The following is a 17,028-nucleotide window of genomic DNA, read 5'->3' as shown; positions in this document are numbered from 1 at the left end:
AGGTGAGGAAAAAGCATGATGTGTCTTGTGACCTGTCTGAGGTTCATGTGCTGCAGTAAGTATGTGAGTGAGTGTGAGAGACAGACAGATGGATGGAGGGGGAGGTGTCAATCATGAGACTGAAGCTGGAGAGATGAAGAGGATCCAGATCCTGCCAGGCCCCAGGGAAGGAGTTTGATCTTCATTCAGAGGGCAGTGGGGAGGTGTGGGGAGTGACATGGTGGCCCCTGTGTATCAGAGAATCACTCTGGCTGCTGCTAGAACAGATTGGAGGAGACACCAGCAGAGAAAGTTACTTACCTAATGACAGCATTCTATGCCTCTTGCTTATTTATTTCGTTTATTGTCTTTTCCTATGTTCATGATCATCAGCTCCATGGGAACAGGGCTTTCTGTATGTTTTGTTCACTGCTGTGTCCCCAGAGCCTGGTACATGCTAGGTGTTCAGTAACTGTGTATTGGAATGAATGAATGAATGAATGAGCTGGGGCCACAGCCATGGGGATGGAGAGGAGAGGATGCATACACTCCATCGATATTAGACATTGGTCCCCCTCCATCTGGGGCCTGTGGATGGACAACGCTCATGCATTTACCACAGCCCTGCTTTCCTGGGGAGACCTGGACATGCACTTGGCCCTTCACACGGGGCACCACACAGGATGGATTTGCAGATTTGGGAGCCCAGGTCACATTCCGGAAGACGCTGGAAGGTGTCAGGACTGGCTCACGGCCCTCACCAGATTGTGGCATTCCCAGGAAGCGGCACCCAGAGATGGCTGAGTGAATGACTGTGAGCTCCCAGATCGGATTTAGGGGTGTCATTATGAAAGATTGGCAACAGCTGTTGAAATGAATCAACGCCTCTGAATCTGAGAGAGAAGCTACCAAATGGTTGGGTTCTGAACGGAAGGGCTTCTCCTGCCTTGTCCCTGTGAGGTTCTCTCGGATTCCCTGGGAGCCTGTGCGCTCCTCGGCTGTACCCCCAGCACCCGGCACAGAGCCTGGCTTGTAGAAGGAAGGTCAGAGGGATCGGAGGAATGAATGCTCGTGAACGACGCCTGTCTAATTTCAGTGACGATCGGTTTCGGTGGCTCAACCCTCAGGAACATGGTTTTCTCTGCATGAAATCGCAGGAAATGGGAATTTCAAACCTTGCAGATTAATTCAGGGAGATCGAGCCGGTGGACCTGGCAGGTTCAGCAACCGCAGAGGTACACCCACCACTACCCCCACTGCTGCCCCGCATCCTCCGTGTCCTGGTCCACTGCAGCCTCCTGACCTCCCAGATCAGCCTGGCTCCCCATCTGTCCCCCCATGCCGACCTTCACGGTTATTTGTAGATAAAACCAGACGCAGCTCATACCTGGTGTCCCTGCTTTCTCCAGGGAGCTCTTGTTTACCTGGCTCTGGCCATCGTGCTAATATATTTAAAAAGAGCGAGCGAGGCCACCCCAGGAATAAACAGCATCTGTCCTCTGTGTGAGTGGGCTTCTGAAATGTTTTGGAAGAGACTAACATCTCTTAAATTAAGCATAACATATGTGATGCATTTAAAGCAAGATTTTAAAGCGAACATTTCAGTTGGTTTCCTTGTATTTTACAACAGGTTAAAGGAAAACCTGAGAATCATGGGTTTCTAGGTTTGGGAAAGAGTTCAAAATATTATTTAGCCATCCACTATGGTGGTTTAAAAACTCTTTTTCATCCCCCTTTGTTCATTGATTGATTGATTGATTCATCGATTTGTTCATGCAACCGTATTTATAGACCAGGCATCTGCCTGGCATTTCAAATGGAAACTTGAGAGGGAGCCCAAGATAGAAAGGAGATTACAGATAACAGAGACACCGTTCTGGTTAAGAGGGGTGCGGACCAAGAGCCTTTCTCTTGTTTCCCCTTTTTCCTTCCCTGCAATCTGGCTACTGAGATGGGTTCAGAGATCCCAAAGTGGGGGCAACATTTGTGAGCCATCAACCCTGATTCAGCAACAGCGCTCTTGGTGGTTCTTCCCAGGAAAAGCTGTATAGAGAAGCATTCGTTCATTCCACCTTTGGGCAGATGAGCCGGTGTGACAGACAGTCTGGGGTTAATGTGGTCACAGCAGGTGTCTGACGGCGGCCTGTCCCAGGCAGTGCATCAGGTGAAACTGGTGGGGCCTCTAGGCGGGGTCAGCAGGTTGAGCTCCCAGCTGGGCTCTTCGTAGCTCCTTGGTTCTGTCATTCAGTAGCAATTGACCTGTGGCCACACCAGAACTTGCCAGAGCCAGAGGAACCAGTTCACCTGTGACCAAGACTGCTTAGGGTCATGAAACTCAGGACTCTGGCCCTTATTTAGAATCTTAGAAGGGTGGGGAGCAGGGCCAGGAGAATAGTTCTTCATTCATTTATTTATTCGCTCAATAATTATGTGCTCAGTGCTCTTATCTGCCAGGCCACTGTGCTAGCTCTTGGGGATTCAGGGTGACTCCTGGGGGCTTCCCATTGATGTGAGATGAAGGATCATGAACTATTAAATGTAGCTGTGTAGCTATGAGGAGTCTGGCTGAGTGTCTGTGGGTCTCTCTGGACACGTAAGAGGGAGATTATACTAGGTTGGAGGGGGGCAGCTGTGTCTGGACTGCAATCTTAGGGGAGGGCCTGCGTCTGTGTGTAGTGACAGGGATATCTCAGAGAACAGGCACAGCACATGCAAGGGCCCTGAGGAGGCATGTGAGGACCTCCAAGAGATGCAATGTACAAATACTGCTGATCAGGAGAACCAGGGGAAATAGCTCCCAAATTAGCCAGCTCTTTGAGTCTTCTGGAGTTCCCTCCTCTAAACCGAGGGAGTCTTCCGGGACCACCACTCCCAATTTTAGACAGTTAATCCTCCTTTTCCTGTGCTCCCATGTCCCCCTTTATAAACCATGATGTTTATTGCCCAGTGTTGTAATCGCTTGTGTGTGTCTATGTGTGTGTGTGTTTCTCACACAAGACTCTGAGGTCCCTGGATGCAGGGGATATTTCTTATTCATCCTTGTGAACGTGGTCGGTGCTCAGTAAACATGTATCAGAGGAATGGGGGAGATTTTTATGGAGCACCTACGGTTTGTACTCGGCACCCTTGATGCCCACGTGTATAGATAAGGCGACAATACTGAAAAGCTGCTAGGAGCGTGAGTTTTACAAGCTGGCGGAGACACCAGCAGATGCAGTTGGAGCTCGAAAGCCTTTGCGCCGCCTGTGCACATATTGCCGGAACCCCGGAACTGAGGCTCTCGCCCTGTGTCTCCCCAGACCTGCTTGAAACTCAGCCTGCTGGGACGAGCCTCCCCTCCCCTGCCGGCTCCTGCCATGGGAGTGTGCGGACAGCCCCGTTGGAGATGAGACACGATACCGCTGGCTTTCTCTGGCAGTCACACGTCCCCAGCCAGGACCTGCCAGCTCGGGTAAGTGGGGCTGGAGTGTCCGGGGGTGGGCAGGGCTCCTGTGGGTTCTGCTAGGGAGTTTTCTCTCTGTCCTTTGAATCCTGTTCTTGTCCTGTGTCTCTGTCCGGGCTATGTCTGTGTCCCAGAGGTCACGGGAGCTGGCTCTAACGATGAGCAGTCCTGATTTGGGGCAGGACCCTGAGCACCTTAGAACTCCACCCCGAGTCTTTGCAGACGGGTTCCTCCCAAGTCTCCGATTTTCCCGTTCTCCATTTCTGTGCCTCTCTTCTGCCTCTAACCCCGTCTAGACAGTGTTCTCCGCCTTGGGGAGAAGGAATCTTCTTAGCACCATCGAGTGTGTAAGGAAGAGAAAATATCAAAATCTGTCTGCCTTTCTTTCCTGCAGGCTGCTGAGTGAGTCAGAGCTGGGGGCAGCATTGTAGGGCCCCAGGAAGGGAAGTGGAGGCTTGCGTTGGACTAAAGTGCCTTCTACTTTTAGCCCATCTAGACGGGGGCAGGCTGGGGACAGTTTTGTAAGGAAAGAGAGCACTGGAGTGAAGGTGGGGTTAGGGTGGGGGACGAATCAAGAACAGCAGCTTGTCTGGCACTTTTTAAGACCAGAAAGGAAGAGGACATAATTGTTAAAAAGGCAGAGTTGAATGGGTCCAGGACTTGAGATCACGTTTCAGCTGTGTGATGGTTGGCAAGTCGGGCCACCTCTCTGAGCCCTTTCCCTTCATCTTTATAAGGGAGATAAGGATAATCCCTGCTTCTCGAGGTCATTGGAGGATGGATGAGAGAGGAGGGCTGCTGCCTTGAGAGAGCAGAGCTCATGACTGGATGAACAAGGGGCTTGTGCCTGAGCCGCTGCAAAACTGGGGCTGGCGATCACATACCCGCCTCTTAGGGTTCTAAAGAGGATGTGATTTGTAAAACAGAGAAAGCACTGGGCTTACCTGAGGCCTCACTCATGGTAAACTCTCGTCATCGTCATCGTTAGCTGATACTCTTCTTACTGAGACTGTGAAGGCAGCCAGCGTAAAATAGGCGTTCAACCAAAAAGAGCCCAGAGGCAAACAATCACAGCAGCATGTGGAGTGGGAAATGAGGGTGGCTTTCTTTTAAGGCTTCTGGAAGGACTGAGGAAGGGAGAGATAAGGGACTGTCTGGACGGTTAGAGTGCCAAGGCCTGTGACCAACTTTGTGACCGTTGGCTAGCTGTGTGAGGTGGGGCTTGTCACCTACCCTCTCTGCTTGGCTGTGACGAGGGTCAGGACCAGCCTGATGTGGCTGGGCTCTGAAACGGGAAAGTACTGCGGGGTGAAGGGCTCTCATCAGGGTTTATGCTGGGAGCGTGTGGTGTGAATTTGGAGTCTGACCTGGGTTCGAATCCCAGCTTTGTCTCTTTACTCTCTGAGTGACCTCAGGTCGGTTACTTGGCCTCTCTGAGTTGGTTTCCATACCTGTACGGCAGAGATCATCACTTTTCACCCTGAAAGCTGGCCTTGAGATTAGCTGAGTCAGGAAAGTCCAAGAGAGTGTTGGCACCTTTTCTGTATCCTTTGAGCCGGAATGAACTTCAGAGTCGGGCCATTTAGTCCACTGCCCTTTGCCCACAGCTGAGAGGTGAAGGCACTGGCCCAGGCTGGCCCGGTGGTCGATGGAGAGCTGTCGTCCAGACCCGGGACTCTGGTCTTTTGATCCCCATCCCCCAAATCCCTCTGCTTCAACCCAGACACTGACTGAATCTTAAATTTACTATTTTTTTTAGCGGTTGCCTCTCTGTTTCTGATGTTCGTCTTCCCCATGGATCCACAGCCGTAACCATGGTGACGCGGGTGGAGGTCGGCTCCATAAGTTCTCTGACAGGAGTGCCAGGCCTGGGCGAGCTCTCCAAGGAGGAAGCTCTGACTCGGACCTACTTCCGCCAGGCTGGCAGCGCCTCCGGGGCCCCCTCAGCGCTGCTCTTGGAAGGGAAAAGCCCCCTCAGGAGCCCAGTCCGCTTGCTCCCTCTGCCGAGACTCACCCCCAAGCCCTTCTCCAAGGAGAAGGCCGGGGACGTGATCTCCTCGTGGCCCAGCCTGAGCAGGCCGTCTCCTACCGGGGGGCTCCCCCGGGGCGTGGCGGCAGAGGGGCTGGACGAGAAGATGCCTGGCTTGGTGGGGCAGGAGGCGGGGAGCGGGGACGGCCCGAGCAGCTCGTCTCTGTTCTCCAAGGCCGCGGTGCTGCGGCCTACCCCCAGCACCATGATCCTCTTTGAAACCACCAAAGCCGGGCCTACCCTAGGGAAGGGGGTCGGCCGGGGGGCTCCGGAGGCCGACGCAGGCGTGTCTCAGGGGCCCCCTTCTGCCTCCCGGCCTGAGGTGGCCACCAAGCCTGCCTTGCCGGCCCGAAAGCCTGCAGGGACTCTTCCCCGACCGGCCTCCGTGTCTCAGGTCACCAGGCCGGCGGCCACCCAAGAGGAGACAGGCCTAAAGGAGCCTCTGTCAAAGGCCAGCAGCGTGGAGGACGCGGGTAGCCCCGCTCCGGAGCCCAGGCCTCGACTGAAGAGAAGGCCCGTGTCGGCCATTTTCATCGAGTCCATTCAGCCTCAGAAGCCAGCAGGCCCTGGCGGGGCAGCCATGGTGGGGAAGGCGCCCCCCACCCCTCCTGAGAAGACGTGGGTGAGGAGGCCTCGGCCTCTGTCCGTGGACCTCACGGCCAGGTTCGAGAGTAGAGAGGCCTTGGCAAGGAAGGTGGAGGCCATAGCAGGATCCACGGCCCAGTGGCGGGGTCCCGAGAGGCCTGACCTGGACCCCAAAGTAGATGGGGAGCGTCTGGTCAAAGCAGAGGCTCCCCTTCACGACCCAGATTCTGACTTCCTGCAGGTGGCCAGGAAGATCCAGGAACGGAAGGAGAAGCTGCTCTGCAAGCAGGCAGAGACGGGCCACCTCAGAACCATGGGGGGCTCGGCCAGGGTCACCCCCATCAGTGACCAGAATCTTGGGGAAGAGAAAGCCAAGCTGGATGGCGAGCCGGAGAAGGCCCCCAGGGGCCCCCAGTCCCCTTCGCCCAGGCCTGGAAAAGGCCAAGAAATCGCTGAGGTCAAGAGCAGAGCGGCTGATGGGGAAACCCAGGCCGGGGGAGAGCGGACCCCGAGGGGCAGCGTGAAGAAGCACGTCAGCCTCTTTGGCGAGGAGAGCGCCTCAGCCTTGTCATTGGGGTCTTCGCCCCCATCAGCCCCCGCTGAGTCCCCACCGGCTGCACCGGAGCTGGGGAAAGCCGGTGTGAGCGTCCAGGAGCGGATCAAAGGCTGGGCCACCGAGAGCTCGGAAGCAAAGCCAGAGATCAGGAAGAAGGTGATCCAGGCACGGCCGCTGTCAGCGGATTTGACCAAACTGTAAGTGGGAGCATCCCACTGGCTTCCCCCAGCCTCCAAGGTCCTCAACCCCTTACCAGAGACCCCTCGGGAAAGGAAATAGCAGGGCGCCAGGCTCCCTGCTGCGCGCCTTACGCCCCCTCTCAGTTGACCCACAGCCCGCAGAGGAAGTGGCATTAGCTCCAGTTCCTCAGATGAGGAAGCTGAGGTGTGGAGAGACAGGGGAGCTGCCCTCGTACGTTTCCTCGTACATTTCCTCGTACGTTCCCCTCTGTGCACTTTTCAGGGGGAAATATTGTGCCCATTTCACAGATATGGACAGGAAAGGTGAAATACCATGAGGAAGTCGGGAGCCTGGTGCAATTCCAGCTCAGCCTGTCTCCATAGCTAAGCTTTCCTTTCCTGAAGTCCGAGGACACCTAATATATGGCCTAAACCTCTGTGGATGGCCCCAAAAACAATCAGACGGGTCATGATAACTTGGGTGGGTAGCTTTACCCCTTGAGCCTCGGTCTCTTTATCTCCAAAACGGAAATGATGCTAAGACCTGCCTTTAAGGATTAAGGCAAAGACTCAGAGAGATAATGCTGAGAGTCACTCAACCCAAGGGAGCCCTCAACACGCTGTAGCTCCAAATGATACAATTAATCCTAATGGTTACTGATGATTTTCTAAGCTTGGCCTGGCCTCTGACATCTCTTGCTCCTTCGTTTTTCCACAAGTGGCTTCTCGGCCAGGACAGAGGGATGCCGCCGGGGGTTTCTGCCAGCTTGTTAATGACATGCCTGCCGCTGACATACTTTGTCAGGGATGGAGCTTCCAAGGGGAGCTCTGGGCAGACTGCCCTTCAGGCCCTGGGAACCCGGGCAGCCAGCTTGGCCAGAGTTAGACCAGTGGCTCTCAGCAGTTAGAATGACCTGGAAAAAAAAATACCGATGCCTGGCCCCCACCCCACCCCCTAGAGAATCTGATTCAGCTGGTCTGGGGAGGGGCCCTTGTCGTGGTGGTTTTTAAAAGTTTCCCAAGTGATTTTCGTGTGCAGCCAGGCTCGTGAACCCCTGAATTCAGAAAACAGAGAAATGGGAGAATTCCCTGGCTGTCCAATGGCTAGGACTTGGCGCTTTCACCGCCATGGGCCGGGTTCAATCCCTGGTCTGGGAACCGATATCCCTCAAGCTGCACAGCGTGGCAAAATAATAATAATAAAAAAAATTAAAAAAAAACCCAGAAAACAGAGAAAGGGGCACCCATGTCGGGGACCTCACACACCTTCCCTCTCTGCATCCCCCAGTGTCTCAGGTTATTCCCATCTGACAGGAGGGGAAACCGGGGCTCTGGGCTTAGAAACAACTCATGCACAGCCTCACGCCTCCCAGGAGGCAGACCTTGGACTGATGCGTGTGGGTCAAGTTTAAGCAGTTTGATTTCTTTCACCTCCCTCTTCTCTGCAGCCCCCAGCCCTGAGCTAATCTTTCAGCGTCCGCTCCAGAGAACTCTTCAGAGATGGAAAAAGTGTAGCTCCAGAACTCCCCTTTCTCCCTCTTCCCCTTACAGTGGGGAAACAGGCCCAGAGAGGGATAATGACTGGGCCCAGGTCACTCGGAGAGGCAGAGGCAGGCCCGTGCCCCGACTGCCCACTGCCCCTGTGGTCTCTGCGGTGGGGCTGCTATTGTGAGGTTACAACCATTAATTATCCCTCCTGGGGCATCTTCACTCTTCTCTAAACGACTTCACGTAGCTATTAGGGCCTTGGGTAGCCTCTTATCCGCCCTACAAAAGACTGGGGAGGTGTTAATTATCCCCGTTTTATGAGTGAGGTCACAAGCCTGATCCAAGCTCCCTCAGTGGGGAGGCAGGAGAGCTGGGACTAGCACCCAGGTCTCTTCACCCAAGCCTGGGGCTCCTGCTACCCCGATGATGCTGTGTTTAAGGTAGGCTGTCCCCACTGGGCCGGAGGGGTTTGGCAACTGCAAAGGACATGTCCCTTCTCGGAGGAAATTGGGCAGTGTTGCTTTGATGATCTCAGTGCTGGTTTCACCCCTGGGTTCCTGAGCTAGTTACGGGGTGCGGGCTGGAGGGAGCCACAGCTGCCGGTCCCTGTACAAGTAACTTGGATCTCTGTGCCAGGTTTTCAAGTGCAGCTTCAAACAACGAAGTCACATGTGAGAAGTGTTCTGAGCTGAGCAGTGAGCCTGCTAGAGAACCAAGAGAAAAGGTAAGGAGCCACTTGGCGCGTCCTTTTTTCCCAGCAGGTAGTTATACTTATTGGAAAAAGGGCTTTTATGATCTCCAGGACCCAGGAAAGAATCAGAAACCTCTCGTGAACTGTTAAGACATTTTTTTCCTTTAACGTTGGGACTTTTAAAGTCCCTTCCAGTATGATGGGCTGTGTGATTCCCCGTTACAAATATAATCGTCAGGCATTTCTTTTTGTCTGTGCAAATGGGAGGAGGGACATGGCTTTCCTGTGTAAGAATGTCTGCTTTATTAAGAAATCAGTGAAGATGTAAAAATGTTAATAGAACCCCCCCTCAATTTTCCCCCATTATGGTCCCTGCTTCTTTCCCCACCCTGATGTGTCACCTAGACAAAGAAGAAGGAGGAGACTTACCATCAGTTAAGTTGCTTAAAACATATTTTCATTTAGTCTGTTTTCTTAAATATTTATTTATTTTGCCTGTGCTGGATCTTAGCTGTGGCACACGGGATCTTCGTTGCAGCATGCAGACTCTTAGTTGCAGCATGCGTGCGGGATCTAGTTCCCTGGCCAGGGATCGAACCTGGGTCCCCTGCATTGGGAGCATGGAGTCTTACCCAGTGGACCACCAGGGAAGTCCCCATTTAGTCTGTTTAATTTAAAAAAGCTCATGAAATAACTGCTAGGTATAACGGGTTTGTGGTTGATGGTTTCTGCAGTTTCAACTTTTCTTAAACAGCTTCACTGAGGTATAATTGACATACAGTAAACTGGACATGTTTAAAGCGTATAAGCAGGTGAGCGTTGGCATCTTTGTACACCTGTTGAAGCTTTCATCACAATAAAGACAGTGGGCATTTCCAGCACATGCAAGTTTCTTCTCTGTGACCCCCCCAGAGCAACCACTCATCTGCTTTCAGTTACTGTAGATTCATTTGCATCTTCTAGATTGTTATATAAATGCAACCAGTGCTCTTTCTTCGGTCCGGCTTCTTTCACTCAGAATCATTATTTTGAGCTTCATCGTGTCGTCATGTGTATCAATAGCCCATCCTTTTTCATTGCCGAGTAGTACTCCGTTGTATAGGTAGCCCACAGTTGGCTTATCCATTCACCCCTTGATGGGCATTTGGGTTGTTTCCAGTTTGGGGCCATTGCAAATAAAGCTTCTGTGGACATCTGTGGGCAAGGCTCTGTAGGGACATCTATTTTGTTTTCTCTTGGATAAATACCTAGGCATGGAATGGCTGGATCACATAGTTTTACTTTTTAAGAAAATTATACAGAGTTTTAAACACCAGAGCTTGGTTCCAAGCCCATTTGAATCCCTCCCATCATAAACCCCTAACAAAGGTGAGCTGGCTCTGAATGACAGTGCCTACCACTCCTGGGGTGGGCGGTTTGCCCTGTTTTTATCCTTGGATCTTCTGAGTCACTTCTTAAAAAACGGTAGAGAGGGACTTCCCTGGCAGTCCAGCGGTTGAGACTCCGCACTTCCATTGCAGGGGATGCAGGTTCGATCCCTGGTCAGGGAACTAAGATCCCTTAGTTTTCCCAAAATGGAAACCCCTTACCCAGTCACTCCTCATCCCCCACCTCCAGCCCCCGGCAACCACGAATCTACTTTCTGTCTCTATAGACTTGCCTATTCTGGGTATTCCATATAAGTGGAATCATGTATGTGGCATTTTGTGTCTGACTTCTTTCACTTTGCATTATGTTTTCAAGGTTCATCCATGTTATAGCATGTATCAGTACTGCATTCTTTTCTATGGATGAATAATATTCCATTGCATGGATATACCGCTTTCTGTTTATCCATTCATCCATTGACGGACATTTGAGTTTCCAGCTTTTGGCGATTGTGAATAATGCTGCTGCGGACATTGGTGTACAAGTTTTTGTCTGAACACCTGTTTTCAGTTCTTTTGGGTATATACTCAGGAATGGAATTCTGGGTCGTATGGTTAAATCTTTGTGTAACTTATTGAAGTAGACCTTTTGCTAAGAGAAAAGAAAAATTTTAAATATGACTAAGCAATAATACATGAATATTATAACAACCCAACAGAACTAAAATGTGTAGGATTAAAAGATGACGTTCTCTTCCTCATTTCTTCTTCCTACCCTCACTCCTTCACCCACAGTTTTTTTTTTCAAATTTATTTATTTTATTTATTCATTTCTGGCTGCATTGGCTATTTGTTGCTGCACACAGGCTTTCTCTAGTTGTGGCGAGTGGGGGCTACTCTTCGTTGTGGTGCACGGGCCTCTCATTGTGGTGGCTTCTCTTGCTGCAGGGCACGGGCTCCAGGCGTGCGGGCGTCAGTAGTTGTGGCATGTGGGTTCAGTAGTTGTGGCTCACGGGCTCTAGAGCGCAGTTTCAGTAGTTGTGGCACACGGGCTTAGTTGCTCCACGGCATGTGGGATCTTCTCTGACCAGGGCTTGAACCCGTGTCCCCTGCATTGGCAGGCGGATTCTTCACCACTGCACCACCAGGGAAGCCCTTCACTCCCAGTTTGATTGTTATCTTTTCTCCACTGTTTATGTACACACGTACATATTTATACACATGTACACATGTAGTTTTTTAAAATGGTATTTTATTATAAATATATACTTCCTCATCCTGCTTTTCTTCCACCAGCACGACATTTTGTGTGTTCTTAGACGTTAGGACATTGGGACCTGCCCCCACTTCTGTGGATCCAAGTGCCTGTGTGGTATTCAATTGTTTGAATATTTCAGAATTTATTTAGCCAGTGCCCTTCAGATGGGCATTTAGGTTGTTTGTGTGTTCTTTCGTTTCACAAACAGTGCTGTATGAACTTTCTTGTTCACATAGACTAGTGCATGTGAGCAAAGCAAGAATCCTGGGAGGAAATCGGCCAGATAAAAGGAAATGAGTGTCCTAAAATCATGAGAGATATACTGAGTTGCCCAAGAATCATGCCCATTTATCTTCTCACCATCAGTGTCTGAGAGTGGCCGTGTCTGAGAGTGGCCATTTCACCACATCCTCACCCACACAGGCTATGTTCAGTCTGTAAGATTTTATGGTGTCTCACTGCTGTGATTTTAAAAGCAGCTATTTCAGGGCTTCCCTGGTGGCGCAGTGGTTAAGAATCCACCTGACAGTGCAGGGAACATGGGTTCAAGCCCTGGTCAGGGAAGATCCCACATGCTGCGGAGCAACTAAGCCCGTGCGCCACGACCACTGAGCCTGCGCTCTAGAGCCCGCGAGTTACAACTACTGAACCCATGTGCCACAACTGCTGAAGCCCACGCGCCTAGAGCCCGTGCTCCGCAACAAGAGAAGCCACCAAAATGAGAAGCCCTCGCACCGCAACGAAGAGTAGCCCCCGCTCGCCGCAACTAGAGAAAGCCTGCGCGCAGCAAGGAAGACCCAACGCGACCAAAAATAAATACATCAATCAATCAATCAATCAATCAATAAAAGCAGCTATTTCAATCACCTCATCTCTTTCTTTCCCTTTCAAACTGCCCCCCGAGGTTTTTTTTTTGGCTGCACTGCACGGCTTGTGGGATCTTAGTTCTCTGACAAGGGATCGAACCCCGGGCCCTGGCAATGGAAAGCCGGAGTCCTAACCACTGAACCACCAGGGAATTCCCTCCATTTCAAACCCTTTAACTTAAATTGGATTTTTTTTTTTTTCCACAGCAAAAGGAAGGGCATGGTGTGGACGGAGCATCTGTCCCAAGAAGCCCCTGGAAGCCTGCGACGCCCCGGGAGAAATCCAGGCAGACAGAGTGGAAAGACAGTTCTGACCAAGTCCCTGGCAGCGGTTGGAGCGAAAGTGTGGTGGGGCCTCTGAGCCCTTCCGCCAGCACCCCGGATGATGACAGAAGCTTCCAGACCGTGTGGGCCACAGTGTTCGAACATCACGTGGAGAAGCACACCGTGGCTGACCTGTCAGGACACTGTCCCGCAGCCATGACCCCCAGGGACACGGCCGATGTCTTGGAGCTCAGATCCAGGTTCCTCGGGTCGAGAAGCTCTTTCCCGCAAACCACATACCCGAAGAAAGAGTGGTTGGAAAATCCCGACCCAAAGAAATCTGGGCGGACCGCCTTCTCCAGCGGTGAGCCCAAACAGCATCATACGTCTTCCCTCCTGGGAAGATACCCTGTGAGCGACAAGTGCAGTAATAACCCCTGCCTCAAGCTCTTGGAAAGCCCTCCCGCATCCGAGAGGGTCGAGCCCAGGTATGACATCATGCACGCGGTCGGTGAGCGTGCGCACAGCGAGGCCATCCCCATGGCGCCCGAGGAGAAGGCTGTGACGCTCCGGAGCAGCCAGTCTCGGCTCTCACTGTCCCAGGAGGTCACCCCTGCCGTGACCCCTGCTGACCCCGAGCGCAGGCTGGAAGGCCAGGTGGGGTCCGTCCAAAGGGCCAGTTTGATCTGGGAAGCTCGAGGGACGCGTGAGGTCAGTGGGCCAAAGCCTGAGTTCCACCGAGAGCTAAAGGACACGTCTGGAGGCAATTGTCTGTCACCCAGATGGACAGGTGGGGTGGCCATCAGCTGGCAGAAAGCCGCCGTGGGGGTCAGTGAAGAGAGAGGCTCGGAACCAAGCCCCGAGGCCACCTCTGCGAGGACCATCCAGGCTGCCATCCAGGAGGCCCAGCACCAGGGGATCGAAGGGGCTGGAATAAAGCCAGGGGAAAGGGGTGCCCCCCAGGGGGGCCCTCTGGAGCCTCCTTCCAGGGCTAAGGGCGAGGCCTCTGACTTCCGAGCCCGGCCACAGGCAGACGTGCTACTGCAGAAGGGGCCCCTCGCCGTGGCTGGCGGCCAGAGTGGAGCGAGGCCGGCCCGGGTGCCGGAGCCCGAAGCCAGGATGCGGAAGGTGAGCCCCAGCGACCAGAGGATGGAGAGGTGGAGGCGGCGGACGTTGCCCCACGACGCGAAGTTCGATGAATTCAGTTTACTGGCCCCAGAGCACTCTTCCAAGGCAGAGCAGAGATGGACGGGTTATTTGACCCGCACCGCAGGTGCCTTAGGAAAACTCCAACTAGCCCACGGTTGGGAGGAGCCCCAGCAGGGGAACCCGGGCGTGTCACAGGTTCTTTCAGCAGCGAAGCAAGGGTCATCTGTGGAACCCAAGGCGACCTTTTTTGCAGTGACGTATCAGATTCCCGACACTCAAAAAGCAAAGAGCATTGTTAAGCCTGGGTCCGAAAACTTGATGGAACATTCTAGAAAAATAGCCCCACCTCTATCGCCTCATCTTTTAACATCTACCTTGGTTTCTCTGAACCATGAAGAGCTGCTGGAGACCATGGGCAGTAAAAGCCAGGCTCCAGGCAGAGAGCATGACCGCGCAAGCTTTCCAAAGACTCCGAGGCCAGCGTCTCTTGGGGACAGGATTCTGGGTCCTCCCAGTGAGAGAATCTCCGATGGCGATGCTTTATGGGTTCGTCGGGGACCGGAAGACAGCGTTGGTTTCCACAGCGACTGGAAGGACCGTGGGAACAAGACGTCCCCCCGTGGTGCTCCCAAAACACCTCCGGCTCTCAAAAGTTGCCCGAAAGCCACCCATCTCCTGCTCAGAAGGAAGACGGAGGTGGTCAGCGAGACGTTCCCAGGTAAAATCAAGGACGGTTACAGGTCCAGTGTCCTCGACATTGACGCCCTGATGGCCGAGTACCAGAGACAGCCGGCCGCAGGCCCCAGGGAGGCTCAGGAGCTGATGGGGGGGCCGCCCACAGAGCCCAGAGGCTCGAATCCTGAGAGGCCTGGCCAGCAAGGCGAGGTGGATCGGAGACGGAGGAGCCTGAAGGAGGGCCCTGAAATTGAGGGCCCCCGGAAACAAGCCAGTTTTGCCGAAACAAACCCCAGTCCTACCCCCGGCTCGGGCAAGCAACTGGCAGAGACCCCGGAGGCAGCCACGAACACCAAGGTCAGCCCTCCTCTGTGGGCTCTGCCGCACTCAGCTCCTCCTGAGAAATATCCAGGGGCCTCTTCTGGCCCTGCAGGTCCCAGGAAAAAAGGCTCGGGGGTCACCGAGGATGAGAAAAAGGCCTTTATCAGTAAACATCACAGTGCAAAGTGCCCGCATTCCCTGGCTGAGTCAAAGCCCACCACCTCCTGGGAGGATCTGGGCAGCGGGGCCACCATGCCACCCAGGTCCTCCCCCACCGACCAGAAGAAAGGGCTCCCAAGGAAATCTCTCGGGAGGGGAGAGGAGGGCAGTGTGACCCAATGGGGCAACCACCCATGGGACTGTGGAAGGTCACTGCTGGATGTCAAGAGGGCCCACTCGGAGAAAGGCCCCCCTCTCAAAATCCGAGAGGGCCTGTCCATCATGCAGGAAGCCAGAGAGAGGAGGCAAGAGCAGCCCAAAGGGAGGCCCAGCCTCCCCAGGGAGAGTTCAGAGGCCAAAGACATCCAGACGGGGCTCTGTCAGCAGGAGTCGGGGAATCGAGACAGTCAAAAGGTGAGTACAAACCATGTTGCAGTTTTGTCAAACGTTGTTAAACGTGCAGGCCAGGGATCTCAAACTCAGAATCCACGTGGGTAGGCCAGGTGAGTATGGAAATGAGTGGAGTCAGGCTGGGTGTGAGACGCTAGGGAGTGGTGGGGCTTGTGGCAAATGGAGAGCCCACGCCTTATCGGAAGGGGGCAACCGCTGCGCAGCCCCAGCTGGTTCTTGACAAGTGAGGAAGGTGGTGTTGAGATGGCAGATCTGATTTATCAAGAGAACCGGAAAGATCCAGATTTTTGTCCGTAATCCCCTCCCCCCATTATGAAATGAGGACAGAGTACTAAAAAAATGCTGCTTAGTCCAAACAAAACTTGTCTGCTGGCACTATACAGCCTGTGGGCTGCGAGTTTTAAAGCTCTGGGCTAGAATGATCACAGTGGGTATCATTTATTGAGCACCTGCTGTATTCCAGTATGCTGCATCCCGTTCGTCATTGTATCCCCAGAATCCAGCATCCTGCTTGATGTTCCGTGAACATTCAAGAAGTGTTTGTTGAATGAGCGAGCTCACATGAGCCTCAGGACAATCCACACGAGAGGGATTGTCGTGGTTTGTGTTCCTATAGAAGCAGCCCCCTGCAAGTTGTTTTAGGAGGTGACCCCCTGAGGAGCTGGTGTGGGGAGGAGAAGTGAGTCAGGGAAGGGAAGCAGGTGATGAAGGTGTGGGCACCTGAGGCTCGTTCTCACTGGAGACCCCTGGGGAGCAGCACAGGTCACCTCTGGGTGGTCCTGTCCAAGGGGGAGGGGACCTGGAGTATTTGTTTCCTAGTTCGCCTCTGTCCTTGCCTGAGGCTGTGTCTGGGGCTTTTACCATTCAGACTCCTCTGACCTGGCTGGGGCCATGCTCAGTGGTGGAGAGGAAAATCCTCGCGCAGCATTGGCGTGTACTTGAGTGGTGTGCAGGGCACCCATAATGTCTGCTGCAGGTATGATCACCTTGTTCAGATGGAAAAAACTGAGGCTCAGAGAGGTTCAGTAACTTATCCCAAGTCACAAAGCACCAAGTGGCATAGCCAGTGTTTGCACCTAGGTCTGGCCTGACACCCGAGCTTTCAGTGGAATGAGAGATCATGAAGGTGGGGAAGAAATCTGAGGCATGGAGTCAGCCCTCAGGAAGCTTTTGATCTCTGTGTGGAGGTGGGACACGGTGATTGACGGCCAGAAAAGGATGTGGTGCAGAGTGAGGTGCTGGAGAAGAGGCCCAGGGAGACATCCCGGAGGAGGCCCTGGCCTGAGCCCACCCTTGAGGGATGGATATGAATTCGGACGGGCTGATTAGAGGAGGTGAGGGCATTCTTGGTAGGAGCACAGCATGGGCAAAGGTTCAGAGGTGGGGAAAAAAATGGCATGCCCTGGGGCCAGTGTGGTAACTGACTACGGGGCCCTTCCTGTCACCCCTCAGCCAACCTAGAAAGGGATGTTGTGGAAATTAAGCGATAGGAGAATTCACCTAAGGTTCAGGGCATGTAAGTGGTGGAAGCAGACTTTGAACCCACGTGTCTTCCGATGACCATATTCAGGCTTGCGTTGGAATCTCCGCTCTGCCGCTCACCGGCTCA

The 17,028-nt window shown here is 53.2% G+C and overlaps 1 protein-coding gene across 1 annotated transcript in view; it reads left to right on the top strand.

Annotated features, from left to right (window-relative positions):
- The first annotated feature begins 5,235 nt into the window (after nt 1–5,235).
- Nucleotides 5,236–17,028, top strand: part of KIAA1671 (KIAA1671 ortholog) — a 127,397-nt gene continuing 115,604 nt past the window's right edge. Inside the window, exons 1-3 of the mRNA XM_065889987.1 lie at nt 5,236–6,788; nt 8,895–8,982; nt 12,648–15,422. Of these exons, the coding sequence (XP_065746059.1) occupies nt 5,236–6,788; nt 8,895–8,982; nt 12,648–15,422 (4,416 nt within the window). The remainder of the gene's footprint in view (nt 6,789–8,894; nt 8,983–12,647; nt 15,423–17,028) is intronic.

The sequence above is a fragment of the Phocoena phocoena genome, chromosome 13 (genome assembly GCF_963924675.1).
Source record: "Phocoena phocoena chromosome 13, mPhoPho1.1, whole genome shotgun sequence".
Taxonomy (NCBI): Eukaryota; Metazoa; Chordata; class Mammalia; order Artiodactyla; family Phocoenidae; genus Phocoena; species Phocoena phocoena.
Note: the sequence above shows the minus strand (reverse complement) of the source record. Positions and strands in the feature narration are given on the sequence as shown.